At 37.8% G+C, this 11419-nt stretch overlaps 1 protein-coding gene across 2 annotated transcripts in view; it reads left to right on the top strand.

Annotated features, from left to right (window-relative positions):
- The window catches only part of LOC110112095, a 29707-nt gene that overhangs the window by 8372 nt on the left and 9916 nt on the right, over positions 1–11419 (top strand). Inside the window, exons 4-5 of one of the 2 annotated variants that reach the window (XM_020844189.2) lie at positions 1256–1354; positions 1487–1643. The exons of the other annotated variant lie outside the window; for it this stretch is intronic. Of the exons in view, the coding sequence (XP_020699848.1) occupies positions 1256–1354; positions 1487–1594 (207 nt within the window). The 3' untranslated portion in view covers positions 1595–1643. The remainder of the gene's footprint in view (positions 1–1255; positions 1355–1486; positions 1644–11419) is intronic. 2 annotated transcript variants of the gene reach the window in all.

The following is an 11419-nucleotide window of genomic DNA, read 5'->3' on the forward strand; positions in this document are numbered from 1 at the left end:
AATTGAGGTGGGAGTTTAATAAAAGATTTAACAAATATCTAATGAAAATGGTTAAATCTAAAAATATTAAATTAGTAAAAATGAATTATTAAATTAGTAAACTAAATAGTATTTATTTTTAAAACTCTAATTGAGCTCTAATCGAGCTTCTTAGTCGAGCTCTAATCAAGCTTATTCACGAGCTTCTAACCGAGATTGTTCGTGAACATAAATGAACTGAACAACATGCTGTCCTAGCTCGTTTATTTAGCTACTGAGTATTTATTAAGTGTGTTCTAACTCGTTTGTTTACTTTATCAAATGAACTTGAACGAGCTCTAATTGAGCCGGGCTACGAGCAGCTCATCGAATGCTCGGTTCATTTGAAGCCCTAATACTTATGAGTAGTGGTCTTCCTTTCACTAAAATGTTCACTATCCTTTAGAATATGATCTATTAATTGCACGGGCTATGATGTAGATCGGATGTGAGGCCTCTTCTCCACTAAGCTTTGACTTGTATGACACAACTTTAAATTTCTTAGATTAGTTTACATAGATTAAATATGTAAGTAAAATCTACAAAAATACTAAAATCCCAAAGCATAACTAGAGTGATTATCAATAAACATTAGCATAATGTTTTTTCCTCCAATTTTCTTAATTTGTGCCTCAAGAAGTTCAATTTGCTTCATTACTGTCTTGGAATGTTGAAATGTATCAAATAACTCAATGAATATTATATCAAATTGAGAATTAATAAGTAATTTAATATTCATGTATCTCAGTAATCAATTTTCTCGACCTGAGACTGCAACTCTTCAATTCCGAAAATTTTATGCTCCTCCACATTCCTTTGAATGACCTGTTGTTACAGCAGTGTACCTTGAAAATTCTGGAGAAAAGAATATATATGTTTGCTTCATGAGTGCCTTTGGAGTGGCCCCATAGTTGGGTTTTTGTTTGCTGATTATGGAAAAAGTAAGAAGGTTGGTTAAAACTTTGGCGAGGTAATAAGTTCAACAAGTATGCATTGCACTTCTTCTCATGTAATTTGATTATTACCAGAATCCTCATCTTCTTCTGCTTTTAAAATTATTCAAATACTGAAGTTATGGTCTCGCTTGATGAAGTATAACCTCATTATATAAATCAACTTAAAAAGGGATTTTATTTTATTTTTCTACTTCTAAGATACTATAGCTAATTCCAGTAGTTTTTATCTTTTCAAGTATTTGTTGCATATATTTTTTTAACTAGAAACTCGTGATTTGCAGACGGGATTGATGGATAATGGAACGAAACTGAATTTATTAGGCTTGTGGATGGCTCTCTTTGTAGTGTTTGCCGCAAGAAAGTTTCAGCAACCCATCAAGGTTCTTTGTCATTCAAAAGAAAAAAAAAAAAAGAAATGCCTTTTCTCATCATGTCTGATAACCAAACATCATAGTTTTCTAGAAATGTACATTCTGTTCATTTTTCCCTTTTGTGTTATTTGTTTTCTTAAGGATGACATTGGCGACAAATCTGTTTTCATCTTCAATGCTCTACCTGAGGCAGATAAAGATGCCTTGATTAAGAAACTCCAGCAAAAGAATGATGGCTTACTTGATTAATGCAAAACTAGAGGATCGTGTTTCGGCCAATAGAAGATATGCAATAAAGGTACGCCTTTTATCTTTAGTCCTGGAAATAGTATCATCAATAAAGCTTCATCGTTACTGTTAGAAGTTGGTACTAGTAACATCAGTGAAACCATTGGATATGTTGTGATAGTTTTTTTTTTTTTTTTAATTGAAAGACTTCCAGTAAGTGTAATGGCTTTGCTCTTTGATAGCTTTCAGCTCTATGTTTCTAAAAGTATATGATGGATTCTTACATGTGATGATTTCTATCATTTTGTGCAATAGCAAAGATTGAAGTCTAATTTTAGGTTTATAGGCGATCATAAAATTTGTACCATATCTCTTGAAATGAATCATAATCCATTGTTTTATATTGATAGAGTGTTTCCCAGAAGCAATGTGGCATGACCTAGCCTGATTTGGTGAGAAGTGGGGAAGGGTCTCCTAGGGAATTGGGTAAGGAGTACTAGGATCACTCATATGTGATACGTCATAGCTTAAGCCAATGGTTATGATAAATTGGCAATGGATGGCATGGATATCACTTAGAAGTGTTGTTGAAATTGGGTAATAGTTCACTAAGATAAATGATAGGAAGCCCTTGTGGATCTCAAGCAAATCTTATAAAAATCTGATTTCAACGAGAATTCACCACCAATCTCTAATCAAACTCAGGAAAAACAACAATTAGATTGTAGGAATTGATGAAAAACAAAAAAAAAAATGCCAAGATACAATTGATCTTCTATTCGAGAGAAGGATCGTTCTCTCCCAACTCTCTAGACGCCGCTAGAGCCTAAGAACACCAAAGAAACAGAACTTCAGTAATAATTAAGATAATCCTAACCCTAATTCCAACCTCCTACGTAAAGCACACAAAATTAACTCCCAAAAAGACTAAACAGCCCTCCTAATTCTAATTTTCCCTCCTAATCCCTCTTTCTCTCTCTCTACTTAAGCAGTGGGCCCCGATTGAGGGGGGGTGGACAACAGTAGGTTTATGCCTGCTGTAAACCAGTGGCCGGCTGGACCGGGCCTATCAATAAATTAGTACTGACCTTGCATTAAATGGTTGTGTGATTAATAAGCTCAATGATATGAAGAACAAAGTTGTCTGTTTGCAAAAACTAAGATTTCGTTTGGCATTGTTTATATTTTTCTTTTCTTTTTTTTTTTCAGTCAAAATATTGTAAAATCTGCTCTATGGACTGCAGCTTTTATTCTTCTCCAAAAGCCGTTTTTTTAGGCAATTATTAGAGATGATGGAAATATTTAGCATGCTTTTTCATCCAAACCTCGGCTTCCTGCTTATTAATAGCTTATCGTTCCACAAAACAGGTAAAAGTGAACCAAATGAAGCCTAAATGGAGGATGGAAACTCAACATTGGGGAAGATTGTGATAGAAAGTGGATAAAATTTTCTCAAAATCAGTAAATGACAATAATAAATTAGGAAAAAAAAAAACACACCAAAACTCTTTTTATATTGTAATATATATGAAATAAAACAACAAGATACAGTTGGATCTTCAATTGGAGAGGAAGATTCGGCTCTCCAAATCCTTGGCTGGCGGCTAGAGTGCTCACAACCTAAGAAATTTTAATTTTAGCAAACTCAAAATATAATCATGAAATCACCATATTGTTAGCCTTAAATAGGCTCCTCTAATTCTCTCTCAAGTCTGAATTCAAATCATTCATCTTTCCCTAAATAATTCTCTCCCATATTTGAATTCAAATTAGTCCCCTTTCCCTAAATAAACCTTCATAATTCCCTTCCAAATCTGAATTCAAATCAGCCCTCTTTCCCTATATAAATCTTCCTAATTTCCTTTCTATCAAATCAGTCATCTTTACCTAAATAAACCTTCATAATCTTCTCCTTCGGGATCTCCTTAAGAATACATGGTGTCAACTCCTTAGATGCCAAAAATGTGGTGGTCATCCTGAGCTACCCTTCTCTCTAAGTGCTTCTGATCCTCCACTAACTGGGCTAGCTCCATAGCTTCTCCCAAATCACGAGGCATCATCACTCTAACCGCCGCTCGAATCCCTGGCATGAGCCATTTCATAAAGTTCACCTCCATCACAGTCTCTGAAAGCTGGTCTGGTCGGCTGGCCTAGTGCTCAAATTGCTCATGATACTCCACCATTGTCCCATCCTGTGTCAAAGTGAAGAACTGCTTATAGAAGTCCCCTCCCTTGCTGGTTCAGAAATGTTCCAACAAATAGTCCTTAAACTCCCTCCAGGTCTGTATGGGTCGCCTTATATCCCTTCACTGGTACCATGTCAACGCTTTCCTCTCCAAGCACATCCCGACTGCCATTAGTCTCTCCTCTCCCATCAAGCTATTGACAGTAAAGTATCTTTCCACTATTTATATCCACCCATGTGCAGCCTCTCCCTAAAAAATATGCATATTCAACTTCTTCACCCTCGGATCTCCTTCGTTCCTATTGTTTCCTCCGTAATTTCCTCTTTTCCAAGTTGGTGGTTCCCACCAAGCATCCCAAACCATCTCTTCTACACTTTTACCCAAACCTTTCGTCAAAATCACACATTCTTCTTTCAAATTCAGCACCCCTTTGTTCAGAACTTTTATTTTATCCAGTGAACGTACGCTCCTCTACGTTCGGTTCTAGGCAAAAAAAGCGCAATACCGAGTACTGAGTACCGAGTACCGAGTTGTACCGAGTTTTTTCAAAAAACTCGGTATTGCGCTGTTTTGATCTAAAACCGAATGTAGAGGAGCGTACGTTCACTAGATGTAATAAAAGTTCCTTTGTTCATAATCAGTCATTTTCCTTTCAAATTCAGCCCTTCTCCTTTCAAGTTTAGCACCCCTTCGGTCATAATTATACCCTCTCCTTATAAATTATGTCCCTCTCCTCTCAAATTCACCATCCCTTCATTCATGCCCGACCCTCTCATGCCTCTCCCCATACCATCTACCTGACTCCTCCCTAGGAATAGGCTCTAAGGGAGGCACTCTCTCTTCTCTCTCCAAAATCTCCATCTCCTGATCTTCCTTTCGCCTTATTGGATTAGGGTTTTCCCCACTTTGTTAGCTGCCAGCAGCTTCCCTCGCCTCCGACGACGCCTTCTTGGGTTGGCCCTCGAACAACTTCAACATCTCCTCTAGGATAAAACATTTTCTCACCAATCTTCTTGTGGGCAGCTGAAATTTGAGTTTGGAGATGTAAAATTACAGATTTCAATTGTCTGATCTCCCCCTCCAGAACTTCTACATTTGTTCCCGCCATAGGTGTACTTGGATCAAGGCTCCAAGCTGCGAAAAGCAATAACTCTAGTCTTCAAGCAACAAAAATCTGCACTTTGGAGGGGGAAAACACAGCATAAATTTCAAGGAAATGCCTCAATTTCAGGCCAGAACATCACTTTGTTACCAATTTGATAGGAAGTTGATATAATTTCCTTAAAATCAGAAATCAATGAATGACAATACGAAATTAGGAAGAATAACACATCAAAACTCTTTTTATTACAAGATATATGAAAGAAAATAATAAGATACTATTGGATCTTCAATTGGGAGGAATATTCGGCTCTCCCAAATCCCTAGCCGACAACTAGAGCCCCACAACTTAAAAAATTTTAATTTCAACAAACTCAAAACATAATCCTGAAATCACCCTATTGTTAGCCTTAAATAACTCCCATAATTCCCTCCTAAATATGAATTTAAATTAACCTTTTTCTGATGTGAAACGTACATGTGAAGATGAGTTGCTTACGAAAATTTGCACGCTTAATATTTCGATAACAATATTAAATAAAACTTATGCCGATTTAAACGCTTAAGCTAAAACAATAAGGCGATAAAACAAGCTTAGGCTAAATTACATGCATAGTAGTTAAGATCATAAAGTAGCCAATTTAATCTAACATTGCATACATGAATGATTTTCAACTATAAATCCCAATGCTAACAATAAGATTAGGCATGATGCAAGAATCATTCACTCAACTCTCTAGTTCTCTAAGCTTTAGTGGTGAATAGCTTGACATGAGCTTTGCGGATCAAAGTATAACCACAATTGAAAGGTGAATTAGGAAGATATAAATGTAGGAAGAAAAGTTTGCCAAGGGAAGACAAATACGGAGCTCCGGCATGGTCGTTTGGATGCTTTAGAAATGAATGGACAGCAGTACAATCCTCCTGTTTGGGGACAACATTTTGACAATCTGTAGGCCTTGGACAGCAGCCGGAGACCTTTTCAATTGGCGGGGCAGCAACGAAAAGGTGCAGAATCTTTTGGGCAGCAACTCTGACAGCAGGGACAGCAGTTTGGGCTTGTAGGAGAAGCTGGACAGAAGAAAAAGGGTTGCAGAAATCTCCGGGACAGTACTTGGAGGAGTGTTGGTCAGCAAACAGGAGCAGACTTGGCAGCAGTATGGCTGGTTGGAGTTTCCCGGATAGCAGTTTCTAAGGGGAAAATTGCTGGACAGCAATTTTGAGCCGGTTTTAGTAGCCAGGTTTTGAATTTTTGAATCCCCAAATAACGTAGAAAGGTGGGAAAGTCATTCCTTAATAAGAGGTTGATTGAAGCAATTTGTGGGAGGTGATTTAATGAGGCGAGAGAGAGAGGGGGGAGGAAAGATTGTGTACACATTCAACGAATGTGGACCAAGGCATTGTAAGTGGGAATTAAATTTGAGATTTATTTTAGATTTAAAGTGATTTGGCGGGATTTAATTTGAATTTTGAATTCAAATTCAAGTATGATGAAGCCTTAATAGGAAGCAATAAGATTTAGCCCATTAATGGGTGGTCGGCAGCATCATGAGGGGAGGAGTATGGGGAAGATTTCAATAAGTTTCCAAATGAGGTTTGCCACATAGGAAAGAGAATAAACAACCCTCTTTAATTTAAAATTAAATCGGATTGAAATTTAAAAACTTTCTTTTTCTGCAAAGTTCCAAATAAGGAAAATATTTGAAATTTGAAGCAAGGGTCTCTTTTTCTGCAAAGTTTAAAATAAGGAAAGTATTTGAAATTTGAATTTCAAATTTCAAACAAAGGTCATTACTTTCCTTTTTCCATGGAGCTAATTTAGGAAGTGAATTATGACGATTGAAATCGTCATAATTGAGGTGGATATAATGGGGAGGCCGGCAGTAATGGGGGTTTGGGGGGATGACATCGGATGTGAGGAGGGGAGAGTTGATCTGTCGGTTGGAGAGGGGAATTTGGTGCTTCTAGAAGGTAGGATTGGAGTCGGGGTGCATGCAGTGGTGGAGCTCGGTAGGAGAGTGGTTGCAGTTATGGAGAGGAAGGTGGGTGAGGAAGATGGAAACTAAAATAATGAACCAAGAACTCACAAAGAGATCGTAGAACCGCGAATCTTGGAATCCTCCAAAGGTTGACGGGTATTGCTTTCATCCACCTAGGGTCTCTCCTCTCAAGAACTCACTTAGAGATCAAACAAAGAAAACTGAAATTTTATTCATCATTCTTCATCCTTCAATACCAGAAAGCTAGCCTATAAATAGGCCTCATGAAAAGAAAAATAGCAAAAACTAAAATGCCCTTCGAGCTATAACACCACATGATCACTCCTAAGGGTAAAATAGGAAAAACATTAATATAAGATAAACTAGTACATAAGACATCAAAAGTAAAATGAACTCTAGATCGCAGCCGTTAATCTTTTGATGTCCTCATCATTTTCCCTAAATAATTCCCTCCAAAATTTGAATTCAAATCAATCATATTTTCCTAAATAATTCCCTCCCTAATCTGAATTCAGGTGTTGCTCCGTTAGAAGTCTGGGTGTCACGTGATGGTATGGGAGAAGTTCGGGTCTTATGTGGTGGTTCGACAGAACCCAGGGCCTCAAGTGGTGGTCTGGCAGAACAACGACGTCAAGCGGTGGTCCGACAGAGGTGAGGGCCTCAAGTGGTGGTCCGGCGGAAGTGAGGGCCTCAGGTGGTGGTCCAGCGGAGTAACAGCGTCAGGAGGTGGTCCGGAGGATGTGAGTGCCTCAAGTGGTGGTCCGGCGAAGCAACGACGTCAGGCGGTGGTCCGATGGAGGTGAGGGCCTCAAGTGGTGGTCTGGCGGAGCAACTGTGATGCCCCAAGATCTAACTTGGAAAGAATGTCAATCAATTACTCAAACAATTTATCAGAGTTATCTAAAACCTTCAATTAACAGTCTATCAAACATCTATGAAATTTAAAACATCAATATACAACGAGGTCTCACAGCAACGGCGTCAGGCGGTGGTTCGGTGGAGGTGAGGGCCTCAAGTGGTGGTCCGGAGGATTAACGGCGTCAGATGGTGGTCCGGCGGAGGTGAGGGCCTCAAGTGGTGGTCCGGCGGAGCTCAGGTGGTGGTCGAGGAAGAGCTTCTTCCTTCTTTTCCTTCTCTTCTTTCTCCCGTCCCCCTTTCAAGAGAAATGAGGGGTCTATTTATAGATTTCTGGAGTGGCATGACCCATAAATAGGTGAGAGATCAATGGTAGATGGGGAGTGGTTGGATGGATGACTGATATTGAATCCCTTTATCGTGGACCGTTTTTCAGATATTTGAAGGTCTTAATGATGTCGGAATTTGGCGAGCTTGGGCTCGTTGGATTCGTCTTGTCGAGCCGCTCGATTCAACTATAAGCACGTCATGCTTGGTAACCCAAATTGTGGTTCGAATCTTCCAACAGCACTTCGGACTCTTGATCTGGACCCATTTGGGCTCGAATTGAGTCAAATTTGGTGTCGTTGGTTTCGTATTTCCGAGACGTTCAGTTTCACTGTAAGTTTGTTGAAAACGGAGTTCGAATGGTTCCAATTTTAATTTCAATAGTTTCCAACTTGATTTTGCATCGAGATTCGTGCCAGATCAAGATAATTTTTTTATGACGTATCAGTATTTAAGAAGGATTTTGAGGTAAATTTTGCCGAACATATGAAAAAAATTTGTCTTCTTAAATCTCACGATAAGTTAATAAGCCGTTTTCTCTCTTTTTGTCCTAAATTTCGAATTACTAAAGTCTAGAATTCGGCGGATTTATAGGATTTAGCGAACATCAAGCGTGGGAGAAAAGAGGAAGGTGCACAATATCTACCTTTTCTTGCGTCTGCTAAAGCTTAACAGGGAGGCAACAAACGAAGAAAAGGCGCTGAGGAAAAGCAAAACATAGACAAGCCTGAACTGCTTAAGCTTGATGGGGAAGAAAGGAAGAAAAGGCGGTAAGGAAAGGAAACTGTGGACCTAAGTAGTTAATTAGACAATTAATACTGTAATTAGCAATTAAGTAATTATTAAAAGAACATCTCAATAATTTATTAGATAATTTAGAGTGTAATAAGTAATTAAAAAAATTAGCTATTAAAAGAATACCTAAATAAAAAAAATTAGATAATTAATAGTGCAGCAACTAATTAGATAATTAATGGTGTAATTAGTAAATAAATAATTAATTAGATAATTAATAGTGTAATTAGTAATTAAATATTGAGTTAGGTAATTTGATGATTAAAAAAATAGATTCTAATCATATTATGTATAATTGTAACTTTTGATAATAATTAAAAAATAGTTGGATATTTAAAGGGTATTAAAATAAGTAGCAATTAGATCATGGAACTTAAATTAAATCTATATTTTAAGTGAATTAATCGTCTTAAATCTTGAATTAAGTTGCCAAAGAATTTGACTTGATTTATAAAGATTTAATACCCTTAGTTTTTCAAGATTTAACATTCTAAATAAATCCAAATTTACTGGGTTTACTCAATCCGACTTGAATCCAAACAATCCCTATCTGGTGGTACTCTCTTCTTCCTCTCTGGTGTACTCTTTTCTCTCTCATCTCCATCCATGTGCTTCTTGCAAGCTAATAAAACTCTCCCCTCTCTCCACGCTCATTTTTATCTGAACCTAGGTTAGATTTGAGTCTCTAGTAGCCACATTGTTATGATTCTTATAAGCCGATCTAGTTCCAACAGCAGTATTATTAAAACTTAATTTGTTACGGAATTTGAAAGACTAGGAAGCAAGTATTTTGGTTCCCATTTTAAAAAAACCTTATCATATGTTTATGATTGCTGTAATTGGAATTGAACTTATGACTCATACATTAAAGTTGCATATGAGGAAGTACCATTATAATAATTTTAGGGAGAGTTTAGAAGAAAACATGTGTCAAAGATATGCATCGAGGTTATAAATGATTTTGTAATTACTAGATCTAAATAGTATAGTGAAACCAAGACTTTTTAAGTTTCTTTTTCTTTTTTTCTTTGAGCTCACCTCAATGCCTTTAGGATGCAGTATATTATGCGTAGGTGAGAGTTAAACAGGAAAACTGTTCTGATTTCTGACAATCTTGTCTCTTATTGTTGGATACATGTCGCCTCTGGATCCAACTCTACATTTAGGCTTTGAGAGCTTTGTGTGGTACTATTATGTTGATATCGTGCTTCATGAAATAAAACTATCATACTCTCTTATAGGAGTTAGAAAATATTAGAAATGATGTTTCTTTATTAGATTTAAATGAGAATTTAACTCTTAATAGGGATACATGTCGCCTCTGGATCCAACTCTACATTTAGGCTTTGAGAGCTTTGTGTGGTACTATTATGTTGATATCGTGCTTCATGAAATAAAACTATCATACTCTCTTATAGGAGTTAGAAAATATTAGAAATGATGTTTCTTTATTAGATTTAAATGAGAATTTAACTCTTAATAGGATAATCTGATCACTTTTCGGAAAAGAAATAGAACATATGATGTGAAACCACATGCGGTGAACATGAATTGCACGTTAGAGATTAATGAGAGTTTAACTTTGCAATGTTAACGATAAAATCTAGCTTTCTCAATTTGGATTCAAGAAACTTCGTGATAGATTATGTTCACGGCGGTGATTACATTTAAGAATTACATGAGTCTTACAAAATATAACCAAAATAAACTTGATAACGCAAATAGCTACGACTAAAGCCACACGTTTAAAATTTAGATCATTCACCTTGAGGTCCTTTCAGTGCTCTCGAAAATAGGGGCTAGCGGAGGAGGATTGTAAGTAAACTCAACGATGCCACTAATAGACAAGTAATCCCGAGAAGACTCGTCGCCGGGGAGGAAGCCGGATTTGGAGGAGCGGTGGGCGGCCGTTAATGATCCAACGTCCATGCATTCTTGCCGGGAGTTGATGGAGCATCCGGGAGAAGATGGGAGCTTGGTTATGGTGGGATCCACATGGAAGTGTGCAGGAATTTTGGATTAATTTCAGAATTTGGGAGGTTTGATGGAGGAATTTAATTTGACATTCAAATTAAATCAAGGAGGGAAGGGGGGCGGTAAAGAGGGGGAATTGGGCTGAATTTGTGGTGTTATTATGTCATTTGGAAGGAGAAAGAGGCCCACTAAGAGTGGCCGGCCCAATAAGGAGGAGAGAGAGAGATTTAGGAGTTATGAGGGTGGGGCCCAAGTTTAAGTAAGAAATTCAATTAAATCTGAATTTTAATTTCAGATTTAATTAGAGCTTAAGTAACTTCCCAAAATTTAAAAAGAGAGGGAGATCAAATTTGAATTTCAAATTTGGATTTAATCTCTTTAATGGGTGGCTTAATTGCATAAGCACCAATTAAGGAGGTTAATAACTCAAGAGATTTGAAATTCAAATGGTGGGAGGCTTCAAGAGGGAGAGGCAGCGGGAATAGGCTGCTGGGCCGGCCGGCGGGAGGATGGCCGGCGGGTGGCTGGCCGGCGGGTGGCCGGCTGCTGGCCGGTGGGAGGCTGGCCGGCGGCTGCAGAATTTATGGCCGGCGAAAACAGGGGGGAAA

Source organism: Dendrobium catenatum, unplaced genomic scaffold, assembly GCF_001605985.2.
Source record: "Dendrobium catenatum unplaced genomic scaffold, ASM160598v2 fragScaff_scaffold_1507, whole genome shotgun sequence".
Lineage (NCBI taxonomy): Eukaryota > Viridiplantae > Streptophyta > Magnoliopsida > Asparagales > Orchidaceae > Dendrobium > Dendrobium catenatum.